The 16,090-nt window shown below is 61.8% G+C and overlaps 6 protein-coding genes across 6 annotated transcripts; all 6 read left to right on the top strand.

Annotated features, from left to right (window-relative positions):
• Positions 1-656: 656 nt before the first annotated feature.
• On the top strand, positions 657-4,196 carry LBRM_04_0770 (conserved hypothetical protein; the record flags this gene model as incomplete). The annotated part of the gene is made up of 1 exon (XM_001561710.2): positions 657-4,196. One exon carries the CDS (start codon positions 657-659, stop codon positions 4,194-4,196), a length of 3,540 nt encoding a protein of 1,179 aa, XP_001561760.2.
• Positions 4,197-5,150: 954 nt separating this feature from the next.
• On the top strand, positions 5,151-6,935 carry LBRM_04_0760 (putative heat shock protein; the record flags this gene model as incomplete). The annotated part of the gene is made up of 1 exon (XM_001561709.1): positions 5,151-6,935. One exon carries the CDS (start codon positions 5,151-5,153, stop codon positions 6,933-6,935), a length of 1,785 nt encoding a protein of 594 aa, XP_001561759.1.
• Positions 6,936-7,736: 801 nt separating this feature from the next.
• Positions 7,737-8,261, top strand: LBRM_04_0750 (nascent polypeptide associated complex subunit-like protein, copy 1; the record flags this gene model as incomplete). Its single annotated transcript, XM_001561708.1, has 1 exon — positions 7,737-8,261. One exon carries the CDS (start codon positions 7,737-7,739, stop codon positions 8,259-8,261), a length of 525 nt encoding a protein of 174 aa, XP_001561758.1.
• Positions 8,262-9,148: 887 nt separating this feature from the next.
• LBRM_04_0740 (putative 60S ribosomal protein L10) lies at positions 9,149-9,790 on the top strand (the record flags this gene model as incomplete). The annotated part of the gene is made up of 1 exon (XM_001561707.1): positions 9,149-9,790. One exon carries the CDS (start codon positions 9,149-9,151, stop codon positions 9,788-9,790), a length of 642 nt encoding a protein of 213 aa, XP_001561757.1.
• Positions 9,791-11,485: 1,695 nt separating this feature from the next.
• On the top strand, positions 11,486-12,901 carry LBRM_04_0730 (putative chaperone protein DNAj; the record flags this gene model as incomplete). The annotated part of the gene is made up of 1 exon (XM_001561706.1): positions 11,486-12,901. The coding sequence occupies one exon, from the start codon at positions 11,486-11,488 to the stop codon at positions 12,899-12,901; it is 1,416 nt and encodes a 471-aa protein (XP_001561756.1).
• Positions 12,902-14,758: 1,857 nt separating this feature from the next.
• On the top strand, positions 14,759-15,205 carry LBRM_04_0720 (conserved hypothetical protein; the record flags this gene model as incomplete). The annotated part of the gene is made up of 1 exon (XM_001561705.1): positions 14,759-15,205. One exon carries the CDS (start codon positions 14,759-14,761, stop codon positions 15,203-15,205), a length of 447 nt encoding a protein of 148 aa, XP_001561755.1.
• Between the last annotated feature and the right edge of the window lie 885 nt (positions 15,206-16,090).

Below are 16,090 nucleotides of genomic sequence, written 5' to 3'. Positions count from 1 at the left end.
TGTGGAGGCGTGTCAGACCTCCCCCCCCCCCACTTGGACTACGCGCGAACGCATGTCTCGACAGCTGCGCATGCACCCTGCGTAGAGTCTGCCTCTCCACCTCTCTCCCCCAAAGGAACCCTTCAGCACTTTCTCCTACCCGCTGAACAGCATAAGTAGCACATCAGCATGCACAGACACGTGGACAGGCATCCCCCATCCCTTCCGCTGTCGTGCGTGGCCCCGCGCTCCCCCCCCCCCACTGCGTGGAGTACCATCGACGCTGGCTCCTGCCGTGTCCCGTTTCTTCGGCCTGGGCGCCTCGCAAAGCATGAGTGATGGCGACGCCTTTTCCTCCTCCGCTGTTCCGCCCACTCTCTCTCTCTCTCGACTTCAGCGTGGTGGCCTCTCCCCATCCCCGCCCCTCCCAACCCTCTCGCCTCTCCGCCCCACAGAAACACACAGACATTCCTGCAAGCGCATTGACACTCGCGACTCATCAGCGGTGGTCTCTCTCTCTCTAGTACCCCGCCTCGACTGTTTGGGCTGCGCGCTCGCGCTCCCTCTCCCCTCCTTCTCCTCTGCTGGTGAAGACACACGCACACCACGTAACTTCATAGTCCTCCAGCTGGCAATCTGCTCCTCCTCCCCCCCCCCTCATCAACGACACACAGATAATGGGGAACAATGTCTCTGTGCTGCTTCAGGACAACGCGCCGGTGCCGAGCATCGTCGTATCGACCCAACACGAGGTGCGCGCCAGCTCAGACCTCGGCAATGGCGACGGCGGCGCGAGCGCGCCGAATCAGCCGTCGTTGCTGTCGGTAGGCAGTGTGGTGGAGCGGTGCCCAGCGATACGCGTCATGGCGACCAACAAAGCGCACGAGCTTTTAGGCGGCAGCGGCTCAGCCAGCGTCACCCGGGAAGCGATGTGGTCACCGCCACCATCGCCGTCACTATCAGCGGAGGAGCAGCCCGTGTTGCTGGTGGAGGACTGTGCGGCCCCCGATGCCTTCACCAGGTCGAGCACGTACGTGCCAGTGCTGAACGCCATCTTTGCCTACGTCGAGGAGCACAGAAATGTTTGCCCAGCGCCGGCCGACGCACAAAGAGGCAGCAGCAGGGCGGTCTGCCCTATCGGCATCGAATTTGACCCGACGCTGTACCTTGGGGAGCGACTGAGCAGGAGCGAGACACGCGCTGACTTCGCCGAGTACTGCGAGCTCTTCCTCACACATCTCATCATCGCGCTCGAGAGCGCTGCAAAGATGGCGCAGGCGGACCCCTCACCAGCAACGATGTCGACGCCCTCCTACGCGAGAGCCGCACCTGGGGTAGGGACCGCCGAGGGTGTGCCACCGCGGCTCGCTATCCTGCACCTGGACGCGCGCTCGTGTGGGCTCGACGACACGACAGGGCCGTGGCTCGCGTCGTCGCTGATAATGCGCGCCGTCCGTCGCACGCGCCCCTACGCAATCGTCTCCGCCCGTGCGAGCGTGGCTGGCGGCGGCGAAGACGGGTTCATGTCGTACTTTTCGCCAGGGGTCAAGGCGGATATGATGTGGGCATCGTTGCAGCACGTCCTGCTCACGCACAACAGCATGTCCCTCCAAGGCATCAAGGCGGTCCTGGAGAACCTGTTGGCAGAAGACGCCATGCACGACGTCCTGCTCCAGCAGCAGGGTATCGACGTCAAGGCACAGAAGTCAATGGAGGTGATGAGGGCTGTCACGCAGGGCTGCCTGTTCCCTCGCCAAACCTCGCAGCTCCTGCCAGAGCTGTATCTTGTCGATGTGCGCCACAATCAGTACAGCGATGCTGAGGTGCTGATGTTTCAGCAGATTATTCGTGCCTCCGCTAAAGACGAGTCAGCGCACACACAGGGCACCGGCACCGCTCTACCGTCAGAGATGCCGGCGCCAACCCCAGGTCCAGTGCCGTCCGCTTCGTCCTCCTCGACAGCTTTTGCCGACGCTGCCGCGGTGCCACCACAGCAATCACCGGAGGGGAGCAGCAGTGTCTCTCATGTCTCACCGACCGAATATAGCCAGGCAGGCACCGACAATTATCCCAACGCTGCCCATTCCTACGTTCAGTCACCACTGTTGCAGGAGCAGCAGCACGCTGCTGCCGAACAGGCCAGTGCCACTCCGACTGGTACACCTACTGTCGCTCTTGCAGTCAGCCAAACTCGCTGGCCAGGCAAGAATCCTCCGCAGTGCTACGTGTTGCAGACGCCGCGCAGCAAGCACGACGACACGTATGGGTATGCAAACCTGCCCGGCGAAGTCTCCAGTGGACAACTCGGGAACAGCCGCGATGGCGCAGCTCCAGACGCCTCCTTCGCATCAAACCCCTCCAGGTCCGTCACCCCGTCACAGGTGTTCTCCTTAGCGACGCCGCCTCTCACGCCACGCGGTGAGTTGCGCAAGGCCCAGCCGGGGCACCGCCCCTCGGGTATCCGGGTGCTCTCCCGTCAACTCTCACCCGAAAGCAGCCGGCGGTCTGACCTCACCAAAGTGGACGTCTCCGCGACAGCGATTGATAAGGTGCCGGATGGCCTCGTCATGAGTCGCAGCGCCCGCATATTGCGCAGCCTCTCCCCTCACTCCGAGTTGCGGGTGAAGGCGCCTGTCGCAACCTCCTCGACACCCCAATCCCCAGGCGTGCTGATCACTCGCACCCCTGCATCCTCTCCATACCGCCTTGACACTGAAGTGCTACAGCAGACCTACAAAGTGCTGAAGGCCCAGCTGTCGGAGGGCACGAGTAAGGCACCAGTAGCAGCGACGTCCTCGCAGTCAACAACACGGCGGCAGCGCATGCCAACCCCGCGATCGCCACGGCTGAACTGTGGGAAAGCTGAGCTAGGCGGCGCCGAGGTGGAGCTGCAGAACCTGCCGCTGCACCAGCACCACCGTCCCAACCTCCACCTACAGCACCATTTGTGGCAGAGGGGCACCCGAGGTGATCACAACCCCAGCAGCGGTCGCGCAGAAGACGAGCTGTGGATAGATGAGGTCTACACGCAGAGCCATGGCCGCGGCACTTCTCCAGATCTCGGCACAAGTAGTCGGCGGCGGTACTACGGCATCCCAGCCCTCGCCCCGCCGGTGCCGCCCTTCGCCTCCTCCGCGCGCGCCCCTACCGCCATGTTAGCAGCTGGTCTGCGCAAGTGTCGCGAGACCCCACCCCAGGTGGCCTCGCGGTGGGCGTCCCCGGCATCGGCGCGTCGGTGGCTCAGAACCACCTATGAAGACATCAAGAGACGCGTCATCTCACCGCGTCATCTTCACAAGGAGCGGCTGGAGATGGCACAGTACGAGGCCGCAGCGGCCGCCGAGACACGGGCTAGGGAGTGGATGCGCAAGTGCTCGGTGCAGCTAAGTTCGTCGGGGCTGAACAGCGAGAGCAGCCACTCTGTCTCCGCGCCGCAGCACCCGGTACGCCAGCCGAGCCCATCTCTACAGGTGGAGAGCGGGGTGACGTGTGGGGAGCATCCCTCTCTCTCAGACCTGCTGTCTCCCTCCCCGGTGCCGCAGCGGCCAGCAGCAGAGCTAGGGGTGGAGGCGGAGGCCACCTCATCAGTGAGGCCGACGGACCTCAACGGTGAGTCGGCAAGCGCGCACACAAGCAGCGCTCATGAGAGACCTCATGCAGACGCCGCAACAACACCCAGCGCTGAGCAAGACTCGCCAGCATTGCAGTACCACCGGCCATCCACCGAAGCGCCGATGACCACCATCCCCACCAAATTCCGCCTGTCGACAGCGCTGCCGCCGCACATCGCGCCGCGTGGAACCGTGACAAGCCAACTGCGCAAGGTCATCAAGCAGCGCCAACGCCGCTTTTCTGAAGTGGAAGAACACGAGAATACGTACCACGCCAGAAACTGGCAGCCGCAAACGAAGCATCGGCCCACTAGCGTCACGGCTGCAATGCGCGCGCCGTGGGCCCAGCCGGAGGAGATGGCGGCGGTGCTGTACGATCAGAAGCGACGTGCGATCGCCAACTCCCTTCGTGGCGACGCGGCCCCCCAACGGGGGTGGGACCCGTCAGTACATAGTGCCAGCCGCAATGAGAGCCTCGCTCTGGCGCCAGCGCGAGTTCAGGGATTGTGGAAGCCTCCCACGGTTGTGTCCACACCGGCGTACACCGAGCACGGCAGGGAGCCGGTGCACATGAAGCTGCGCACCCGCGGACGGGCAGCCTGCTGACCTAGTGGCGGCAATGCGGTGGATGGGAGTGAGAGGGAGAGGGTGGGCGCAGGGAGCCGTCGACGGAAGCCTTGTGCCGGTCATGTATACCCTTGCTTGTGCAGTTGTGTATTGTGCGTGAAGGACAGGCGGCACACCCAAATCTGAAGATGGCCCCTCCCTCCTTCCTGAGCTTCTCAGGGCTTACTTGCATGTCGGTTATAGAAAAGATACAACTCTAGCAAAGAGGCCTCAGTGTGTGTGTGTGTGTGTGTGTGTGTGTGTGTCCGTTGCGGCAACGAGCCGAGCCATCCATTTCTGCCTTGCTGACTGCCGTGGTTGCCGCTCACTACACACGCGAATGAAAGGAGGGCGGTAAGTTGGAGGAGTCCCCCCCCCCCTCCCCTCCCCGAGAACGGAAGCGGCAGAAACAGCGCGGATCAGTGCTGGCGTGGTGCCACCAGCTTGTAGAGGTTTGTCTGGCGGTATCGCTGTGATTGGGCAGGCAGGCGCATCCGCTCCTTCCCTCTTGGCTCTCCCTCTCATTAGATGCACACACACACACACGCGCGTAGCGGTACAGCTGGTTCTGGGGATGCCCAACATTTCCTCGCGTATCGGTGTTTTTCGTCGCTGCTGCTGCTTGCTTAATGGGCAGGAAACGAGGCAGAGAAGGGCTCAACGGCCCACCCGCCTCTCACCCCTCCCTCTACCGCACCTCTTCTCTCTCCTTGCCTCTCCCCTCACTCCCCTGATCACGCCATCGTAAGTCATACCGACAAGCGCGCGCCTCTCACTTCCTACGCTTTCTCAGCGCCTGTCTCTTGCCCGGTTTGAAGGGGTCCTCCTCCCTCCCTCCCTCCCTCCCTCCCTCCCTCTGCTACTGGGCCGCTGTGGTTATCATATTGTGTGTGTGTGTGGAGAGAGAGAGAGAGTGGCATGCGTGGTTGTTTCTCGCCTTTGCTTCGATGTACGATGTTTCCTCGTCACTGCAGTGGTGAACTCTACGAGGTGCTGGGGCTTCATGCGCAATGCACCACAGCCGAGATTTCGCAGCAGTACCGCCGTCTCGCCCTGCGCTACCACCCCGACCGCAATGCAGGCGCAACTGTCGCGCAGTTCCAGCGGATTGAGGAGGCCCACCGCGTCCTCAGCGATTTGCGGCAGCGTCAGCTGTACGACACCGTCGGCCGCGAAGGCCTGAAGCAACTCGGTGACTATGGCGGTGGAATGCTGGGCAGCCTGCTGCTCGCCGTTGGCAACGTCGCCGCAGGATGTCTCCTCCTTGGCTTCATGACGGCGGCGCTCTTTATCTCGCTGCTCATCAGTTGCTACAAGATCGACGCCCCGGAGGAGTGGCCCTCGTGGGGTGTCGTGCTCATCCCTGTCTGGTGCTTCCTACCGGTGCTGCTTCTGGCCAGCCTCACAGTGATGGTGGCGAGTGTGCGTCGTGGCATGTACATCCTGTTGCTCCCCAGTGTACGTCTTCTTCTCTGCATCGTCATCGCGGCGACAACGGCGGCCGCGCTCGATCACCGCATCACCCCTCTCATCGCCTTCATTCCGTGGGTGATCTGGTACGTCCTGGGGACGGCGAGTGACCTCGCGATCCTGGTGCCAACAGTATACACTCGCACGCACTCGCCTCCGTTCAGTGAGGAAGAAGCAGCCGGTGGCAGCGGTAATCACTGCACAAACGCCCGGGTCGAGGACCCGTTCCTGCCGCCTGGCGGTGGCTACGATAGGGCTGGTAGCGTCGCTGACTCAGAGACGACTCGAAGCAGTGGCGCTGAAGGCGGTCTCGGAAACGACTTCTCTCGGCCGTGGAAGACGGCGCGATACTGGCGCGAAGTGGCGGAAGTGCTCTTCGAGGCGGTGTGCGTGTACACCTTCCTCGCCTTGGCGTTCCAACGCGCGATGCAGCAGGAGGCGCGCCTTGGACGCTGGGGTACGCCGACACAACGCGAAGGTACCAGCGGCATCGATCCTGTGCCTCCTGTGCTGAGCTTCTGGGTGATTCTCTCGCCCCTGCTGGTGTACTTTGGCGCGCATGTGCTCATCAGTGTGGCAGAGGTCTACTTTATGGGCTCGACGGTGATCACGACGCCATCGTGCCCAGAGGAGACGCCAGTCACCGAAGGCACGAGTGCCAACATGGCGGCCTCGTCGTCGTCGCATCAGCAGCAGCAAGGTGAGAGCCGTCGCTGCGTTAGCGGCAGGGAGCGTGTCGCCAACGTCATCATTCGCGCTTTCCCGTCGGCGTGTGGACTGTACATGGCGTGCCTGTGGGCGGCAAAGGAGGAATACGAGTACAATAAGCGCACCAGCGGTCCCGATCCGTCGGCGTTCCTCGCTTTCCTCCCTATCCTTGTCATTCTTGGGGCCATGTCCTTCCTTGTCTGTTGCGGCGGGTGTGCAGTGATGTGTATCGGCGCCGCCGCGTTCACCGCGGAGAACACGGCAGACGCCTCTGTTCCCGCTACGGCACGATCAACGAGCGCCAACCTTTTCGGAAGCAGCGGCACAGCTCCCCCTGATGGTGGTGGTGGTGGTGGGGCGCGCGGTGCCGCGACGAGCAGTGGCAGAGAGAGCGGCTACCGCAGCACTGCGTCTCGCGCGCCGCCGACGTTGACGGCCACCGGCGATCGCGGCCACACTCATGCACGACCTAGCCAGCATGCGGGCGGCACCGGCGTGAACAGGATGGCGATCTCTCAAGGTAGAAACACCAAGGATGTTACAGTGGAACAAGTCGATTAGAGCGTGACTGGGCACGCATCTCTGCGTATGTGCCTCCTTTGTGTGTGCGTGTTGTGTGTGTGTGTGTGTGTGTGTGTGTGTGTGTGCGTGTGCTACGCGTGGTTGCTTCTCCGAGTTGCTTTTTTCGGTTTCCGGTGTGTGCGTCTGCGGGTGGCTCCTGTGTCGCACAGTGACCACAGTCCGAGTAGATAGCGCTGCCGCTTTCCTCCTTGCTACACTACCACCACCACCCCTCTCCTCCTATTCATCTTCGGACGTGTGCCTCAGCCTGCCCCTCCCGTTACCTTCCCTCTTGCCTCCCCCCCCCCCTCCCCATCTCTTCTCTCGCGCTTGCTTACCCCCAGCGCGAGAGAAGAGATGGGGAGGGGGGGGAGGCAAGAGGGAAGGTAACGGGAGTATGTCGAGGACTGCTGCGCCAGCAATCGCGGCGGCGGCTTCCGGCGATTGGGCCCAGGATAAGCACACATGGCAGTTTCAGTAAGGATGTACACACGCTCGCCGGTACTTGTGTGGTCGTGTCCGCTACGGTGAGCTCGCCATTGCCACGCTTCACTCCACCGACGCTCTCCTCCTCGATCTCTTTCCTTGTGCCCACGACTCCCTCTCCCCCCCCCCCCCCAACGCCCACGGCGGGATTCGCGTCTGTTGCCCGCCTCCCTCACAAGAGGAGAAAACGCCTGTTAGAACACACCCGCATCTCTAACGCTCCCTCTCACTCGCCCAAGCGCACGGAAGCGAAATCATCACTCACCAGCTCTACCCTTCACGCAGCATCCCCTCTCTTTTACACGCCATATCATCATGACCGCTGAGGAAGTCCAGAACGTCGCGGCGATGGCTGACGACGAGGTGCCGACGCTAGAGGCAGCTGAGGTGCCCCAGAACGCGAAGCAGTCGAAGCGCTACGCCAAGGCCATGGTCAAGATGGGCCTCAAGCCGGAGCTCAACATAATGAAGGTGAACATCCGCAAGGTCGGCTCCCTGTCCTTCGCCATGGTGCAGCCGGAGGTGTACCGCTTCCCCGGCACCAACACCTTCGTGATCTTCGGAGAAGCGCAGTTGGAGGACACAAGCGCGCTGGCGCAGGAGGCCGCCGCCCGGGCTGCCGTCTCTGGCGCCGCGGCGGCGTCCTCGGACGCCACAACATCTGTATCCGCCGCAGAAGAGGACGACGACGACGACGACGACGTGGGCGCCGGCGACCTGGACGAGAAGGAGATCAACGTGGTGATGAGCCAGGCGAATGTGTCGCGCAAGAAGGCGATCAAGGCGCTGAAGAACAACAACGGCGACATCGTCAACACCATCATGGAGCTGACCATGTAGGATGGAAGCAGGAAGCACGTCGTCACACACTGTCAACGCTGAGCGACCACTCAAACATCACCGCCTCACGGCAGGTCGACGAGGATGTTGCGCGTGTTACCATCTCCACTGACGGCAGTCATCGCGGTAGCAATAAAGGAGCGACAGGGAGAGGATTGAGAAGGGAGCACAAAGGCTACTGTCTGCGTGCGTGCGTCTCTCCTCAGCGCCGCCGCACGCACGGATGCGCTCGCCTTCCTCGTTCCTTTAGGTGTTCATCCTGCAGCCGCAGGAGCCGCGGTAATGAGGTGTGGGGCGCGTCGCTCAGCGCGCGTGTGGGTGCGCTCGTGCTCCCGGGTACTCCCTTGATTTAACTTTTGCTCGTTTCTTTTCCCTTCATTTTACGTCATTTCCCCAGCAGTCAAGCGAACGAAACCCTCAGCAATACGATGCCGCATCATCCCCACGGCACTCGAGGAGGTTGGAAGGGGGGGGAGCCACAACGGCCATTACGAGGAAAAGGCAAAGGCAAAGCGCGAGGGCACGCTGAACTGGCCAGTGCAAGTTTAAGTTGGGCGGTCACACACACTCTCTCTCTCTTGGTGTGTTTGGAGCGCTCCATCCCCGCGCTTCAGCAAATACACCGCGCCGCTTTCAGAGCCCCTACACCTCAAAGACACACCTCCCTCCCTCACTGCTGATGCGCAGACCTGATTGAAGGACTGTACCGCTCTCCCATCCCTCCGCCCCTCCCCTCCCCCGTGCCTCTGCCACACGTCTTTCCCGTCACTCTCTCACACCCACCCCTGCATCCACGCACGCATTCGTAGAGAGATTCTCCTTCGCACCCGCCTCTGCGCTCCGCCCTTCGTCGAGGACACCCCCTCCCCACACATCCTGGTGAAAGCATGGCCCGCCGTCCATCCCGCTGCTACCGGTTCTGCAAGAACAAGCCGTACCCGAAGTCGCGCTTCTGCCGCGGTGTGCCGGATCCGAAGATCCGCAACTTCGACATTGGCCGCCGTCGCGCCACCGTCGATGAGTTCCCGGTGTGCATCCACGTCGTGTCCCGCGAGCTGGAGCAGATCGCGTCCGAGGCGCTGGAGGCGGCCCGCATTCAGGCCAACAAGTACATGGTGAAGCGGGCCAACAAGGATGTGTTCCACATGCGCATCCGCGCCCACCCCTTCCACGTGCTGCGCATCAACAAGATGCTCTCCTGCGCCGGTGCCGATCGTCTGCAGACCGGCATGCGCGGTGCCTTCGGTAAGCCCAACGGCGTGTGCGCCCGCGTCCGCATCGGTCAGATCCTGCTGTCCATGCGCACCAAGGAGGCGTACGTGCCGCAGGCCTATGAGGCCCTGCGCCGCGCCAAGATGAAGTTCCCTGGCCGCCAGATCATCGTGACATCCAAGTACTGGGGCTTCACCAACATCCTGCGCACCGAGTACGAGGCTCTGCGCGATGCCGGCAAGCTCGAGCAGCGCGGCATCCACTGCAAGATGATCGTCCCCAAGGGCAAGATCACGATGCGCAACGTGATGGCGTAAGCTCGAGTAGCAGGGTGGAAACGTGGAGACACACGAGTGCGTGTGGGCTACTGCAGCGGCAGCCTTTTGGCATGAGGAGGAGAGGGGACCGCGGCTCCGGCGGCGTCGCCGGCATACGCGTACACACGACTGTTTCTCTGCGTAATGTTGCGCAGTTCGATGGAACCCCCCGACATGTCGGTGTACGTGCGAATGTCTCATGCACTGCGCCGAGTAGCGCCCCCCTCCCCTCTCCCCCCCCCCCTCATGGCAACTCTCTTCATTTGTTTGTGTGGGCTCTCTCCTTCTCGTTTGCTACTTTCTCGTTTGCACTGTCCTTTCTCTCTCCCTCCTGGCTCATCACGGGCATGGGCGCGTTGGCGTACGTCAGAATTGTGGGGCGAGGATGGCGACGACGGTTACGATGAACGTGCAGGAGCAATGGTGGAAGGAGAGCAGAACACCAAGAAGAGGGATACAGTGGGTGCATCGCGGCGAGGGGAGAGCGCCACACTCTACCTCTATCCCCCGCCTCCCTCCCGTTCTCTTAGCTCAGCACCCTACGCCGCCATCCTCGACCTCTTCGTTCATTGCCCGTCGGCCCTCATCACTCTCCGCGGGCTCCTGTGACTCCAGCAAACCAGCGAATCAAATCAGACGAACGGGGAGAAGAGAAAAACATCCGCAGCCACCTCGGCAGCAGAGCGGCGTGAGGGCAGTGGGGCGCTGGCCGTTCATTGCCCGCTTCTGCAGTCTTCATTTTGCTCGGATGCCCCTCTTTTCTCCCGCCCCCCTCCCTCCCTCTCGCTCCTCTTTCCCTCCTGCGGTCACGTGGCCGCGCATGCTCACCATGCGCATATGCCGGTGGTTTGGAGAACAGGCGCGCGGGCGTATCCGTCTCTCTGCTGGTGCGTAAGGGAGGAGCGGAATGATGGGATGAGGCGGAAGCGATCGCACCATTGAGAGCTGCGCAGTGCGCCTCTGCGACGATGCGCGCGCATTAGAGACGTGAGGAGTCGCAGCACGTCTTTGCACTGGACCCACTCGACGGGGAAGTGTTGCTCAATTTTCGCCTTCCGCTCCCTCTCGCTGCACTGCGGTCTTCGCCTCGTCTATATGCCTCCTCCCTCCCCTTTTTTTTTTTGGCACTTACGTTGCCTCGCTCTCTTTCGGCTCCGTCCCCTTCCTCCGATTCGCCCAGCTGCAAGAAGTGTTCCTGGTGAAGGAAAAATAAACACCGAAGCGAAGCGTTAAGGAGTGATACGCTCCCAGAACCCGACGCGTGGACGTCTGCCTGTGTGCCCCCCCCCTCCGTTTCACTCCCCCTTTCGTCTCGGAGAACGGACGCGACTAGGCACAAGACGTCGTTCTCTTCCCCACCCCGGCCCACCACCCCTCCCCTATTCAGTCACGGCCACGCCCACACACGCACAGCGCTGCCAGGGAGACAAGTCTGTCTGAGCTCTGCGAGATTTTTTCCTTTTCGGACGATCTCGCACTTCACAAAGCATCGCACCCTCCCTCTCGCTGCAGCCAGTCAGACGCGCATACCGCTGTCTGCTGTCTGCCCCTCCCTCGCTCGCCTCACCTTCATCTCCCGCCACGTTCATCTTCTGCACGCGCCCCCGCACAGCATCGGATCTCTTACTCGTGTGCTTGGGTGTCACTGCTTCAGGTAAGCACGCGCGGTTTCCATAGAGCTCCCCTCTTCTCCTCATGAACGCTGTATCCTATCAGCTGGCCGCCTTTCACTCGACCGCGGCGGCGCGCCTCTACCGTACCTATGGAGCAGTGCATCTGCTGCCGCGCACCGCGGCTCTGCGGCGGATGACAGCGACCGCCGGCTCGCTTGGCGCCGCGCACTCTGCGATGGGTGGATCGATGGTGCTGTTGCAGCACCGCCGCTGGCAGTCCAGCGGGGGGTCGAAAAAGGATCTCTACTCGGTGCTGGGCGTGGCGCGCAACGCGACACCGGAGCAGATCAAATCTGCTTACAAGAAGCGGGCCAAGGCACTGCATCCCGACGTGAACCCAAGCCCCACCGCCGCGGAGGACTTTGCGGAAGCAAAGCAGGCCTACGAGACCCTCTCCGATTCGCAGAAGCGCAGTATGTATGACATGACGGGTAATGCCAGTGCCGCCAGCGGCTTCGGCGGGTCGGGCAGCGGCTTCAACCCCTTCGGCGCCGGTGGCAACCCGTTCGCGGCTGGCGGCAACCCGTTCGCGAACATGGGCAACGCCAACCACTCCGGCGGTGGTCAGGGTGGCTTCTCCTTCAACGACTTCGAGGAGATCTTTCAGAAGATGAGCAACAGCGGCAAGGACAAGACCCGCAAGCCGCAAGGCCCGGAGCCTGGGGCGGACATCCACTACAAACTTGTGCTTCGATTTCTCGACGCCGTGAACGGGTGCCAGAAGGAGATTAGCTACAACACGATGCGCCGCTGCGGAGCGTGTACTGGCAGCGGCTGCCAGGACACGGGGTCGCGCACGAAATGTCCACACTGCGGCGGCCGCGGCAAGAAGGTGATGTCCACGGGATTCTTTCATATGCAGCAGGACTGTACCCACTGCGGTGGCACCGGCGAGCTCGGTCGAACGACCTGCACGCAGTGTAGCGGCAAGGGCATCGTAAAGGATCGCAGTGTACAGACGCTGCCGGTGCCGAAAGGTGTGGACAACAAGGAGCGGCTGAAAGTAACGGGCAAGGGCGAGGCCGGGGTGCGCAACGGTCCTCCTGGAAACCTCTATATTGAAATCTCTGTCGAGGAAGACCCTGTCTTCCACCGCGAGGGCAGCGACATCCACGTCATCACCCCCATCACCCTCTCCACCGCGGTGCTCGGTGGCACGGTGCGCGTGCCGACCCTGACGGGCGAGGTCGAGACACGGGTTCCCGTCGGCACGCAGCAAGGCGACAAGCTCGTGCTGCGCGGCCGCGGCGTGCACCGCCCCAACCACAACAAGACGGGTGACTTCTACATCCACTTTGCGGTCATGTTGCCGAAGGAACTCACGGAGGAGCAGAAGAAGGCCGTCGCCGACTTTGCCAAGGATGAAAAGCCTCTCGATCTCAACGACGCCCAGCTGCAGGAACTCAAGGGGCGCTACCGCTCCTGGTTTGCAGCGTAAAGGGAGAAGAGTTGTTCTCCTACTGGCAGGCGTCGTTGTGTGACGCTCTGTGTGTGTGTGTGTGTGAGTGTGTGAAAGAGGGTGCGTTGATACGGGGGGGGGGGGGGGGAGGGCAGCGCTTCAAGAAGAAGCGGATCAGAGCCGGCCACTGGGCGGCTGACTCGACGCACCGTGTCGCCTTTGAGGCTGTTGCCCTACACCCAGACACACGCACGCACAGCCATGGGTACAGAGGGTGTGTGGGTGTGTGTGGGTGCTCGTTAGTGTTCGTCACATCACTTTATCTTCGTCTCTTGCGTTGTTTCTCATTTTTACGCTTCTCAGCATGTGATGTGCGGGCGCGTTGGGGGGCGGCGGAGGCGGTGGGGCCTTTTCGCCGCTAAGAGGATAGATGAGGGGGGAGTGTGCGAGACGAAGATGATATGAGAAGCACTGGTGTATGCGCGGAGGGGTGGTGATGGGGTGCGTGGGAGGTGGGGGAAGGGCGGCTGAGGTGTAGGGATTGGGCTTGGCGTGTTTTTCTCTCCCGGGCCACGCGCACAAAAAAGAGAAGAGGAGCGTCGTGCGGATGACCTCTCCTTTTCACCCGCGCCCTTCCCTACCCCACCCCCGCTCATTTTCGTCAAGCCACACGCACCCACCGCTGTACCCTCGCTCCCCTTCTCGTAACGGACGTGCACCTCGAACTCCTCCTCCTCCTCCCTGCCTCACACCCTCCGGCTTCCCTGAGCAGCTACGCACAGGGCCAAGTCACTTGACCGAGTGGATAGAAGCCGGCGTCGCGCCTACGGGGTCGACACATATACACGCTCATGGAAGTCGCGTGTGTACCACCCAGCCGTGGCTACGGACTCAGTGGGTGTGTGGGTGTGGGTGTGTGTGTTTCTGCACGAGCAGCACTTGTCGTTTTCTCCTAACGAGTCCAGCCCTTCTGTCACGCAACACATGAGGTCGAGCTCCCCCACTCGACCACCACCCCTCGCCACGGCCTGTCTCGCAGGGCCCATCGCGCGGTGCGAGCCAGCCGTAGACACACGCGCTACGGCAATGCGCAGACTCAGTCATCGGAGCACGGCTCCTGCGTCAAACTCTACCCCTCGCTCCGCAGGTCACCCCTACAGACGCTCCCACTGTGCCGGCCACCATCTGGTACATCACTTGGGGAGTGGGGCAGACTCCCCAGACCAGTAGGCAGCGAGGGCCGGGTGGGATGCGCTCGAGTCAGGCTCACGCAGTGTCCATCACATGGATGACACAGACGCGTTTGCTGTCGCGGGTCGCTCCGACGCAACGCCACCCAGGACCTCACCGCCGACACCCGTAGCGATGCATCGCTCTGACCTCCCCTACGTTGTAGGTGCTTGACGCTGTCACGACCAGCAGTGGCTCGGTAGTGGCAAGGCCAGGGGTAGGGGAGTGGGGGAGGCTGGAGCTTCGTTCCACCCACCGAGTGGGGAGGTGCTGGTGCATGAGGTACCGCGCGCTTGAGGTGCCTCTCCTCATGAGGGCGCACAAGCTGCATGGATAAGAAGATGTGTGGAGGGATGGGAAGTAGAGCGTTGATGTGCGCTCGTCCTGCGCAGCACCGATATGTCCTTGCAGAACGCTATCGGGCTCGCCGGATACAGTGGGCGCCAGCGAGCATCTCCTCCACTCCTCCTTCGTTCCCCTCTCCCCCCTCTCCCTCTCCCCCGCACTGCCTTTTGTGTGTGCCTCTCTCCTCCTCGCTCTCTCGACTGGAGGTGTTGGACTCAGCAAAAAGGACTCAAACACACCATCAGGCGTGCCAGCACACACACACACGCACGCACAAACATACACACGCACTGAAAAGAAAAAAAAAGCCCGTTGCCAAGCATGTCTCTCTATGGCGCTCGCGAGAATGGCGGGGATGAGATGATGACACCGGGCATAACGGGCATGAGCGGCAACTACAGAAACGAAAGTAACTGCCACCGCTTCTGGAATCGACTCATGACGTGCATGCGGGAGAGTCAAGAGTTGGATGTCCTGTACGACTGCCGTAGCCGCTTGCTGGACATGCGGGAGTGCGTCGTACGTCACAAGCAGGCGACGTGGGTAATGCGAGAAACGATGACGTCCATCCGCCACGAGGCTGAGTTCCGCAAGTGGCTGCGTGACTACGACGAGAAGATGGGGCACCCGCCGCTTCTGGAGGCAGTGGCAGCGGTGCGCAAGAAGGTGGACGCTGAGGGCGGCGTGGACATTATGAACCCCACAGTGTTCAAGGACCCTGACATGTACATTCCGCGTAGAAACAAATTAGCATCGGCCGGCCGGTGAGCCGCGTCCAGCTAAGCGGGAAAAGTGCAGAAGCGGAAGAGGGGGACGCCTGTAGACGTCAGGTATGCAGTACTGATTGATGTCAGCACGCCAGGGCGTTAGGGCCCTCCGTCACAACGTTGGTGAGTCTGTTCGTGTGCAGCAGTTGGTCGGTTCACGGCAGTAGCGGTGATGTTGGCAATGGTGGTGGTGGTGCTGCGCCTTGAGTGTTGGCACGGGAAGGTGTGGGCCGATGTAGAGGAAGAGTGGGAGTGGGAGGGAGGGAGGGAGGTGTGCACGCGCGTGTATGCGCATCTCCTACATGAGGCGCGTCGTCTAGCCAGTGTGGATAACTGTAGCTGCGTGCTTCTATGGCCGTGTCGGTGTCCACTGTGCGACTCCTTCTCCAGCTCCTACACCCCTCCCCCTCCCCCTCTTCAGGATGGCAGCCTTCGTAGGTGCTGGATCGGTCTTCTATGGTTCCCTTCTCTGACATCGTGTTTTCTGATGCTCCTCTGTGCTTCAGCTATTGCCCCTTTTCTATTTGAGCGCAGGCAGCTGTGTGGCTCTGTGAACGTCAACGATTATGATACGAGAGCGAGAGAGGTGACAGTTCAGCCATGAGCGCATCGCCAGCGGCTCAATGCATAGAGGCACCCTCACCTCTTCACCCTCAAGACGTGCGCTTCATAGCGAGACCGGCAAAGGGCGCCGCCGCGCTCTCGCAACACCACAGACTCACACGCACACACATGTGGATGGTGAAGGAGAAAAGGTACAGCGCAGACAACAGCATGCTGCTGGACCTTGCGTGACGATGCTCGGACAGCACCACAGCAATGGAAATTTCTCAACGGCATACACCACTCCTACTCTCTCGTCTTCCTCCGTCTCTTGCGCTGCTTC

Source organism: Leishmania braziliensis, chromosome 4 (genome assembly GCF_000002845.2).
Source record: "Leishmania braziliensis MHOM/BR/75/M2904 complete genome, chromosome 4".
In the NCBI taxonomy this organism is placed as follows: domain Eukaryota; phylum Euglenozoa; class Kinetoplastea; order Trypanosomatida; family Trypanosomatidae; genus Leishmania; species Leishmania braziliensis.
The sequence above is the reverse complement of the archived record's forward strand: the minus strand, read 5'-3'. Positions and strand labels throughout refer to the sequence as shown.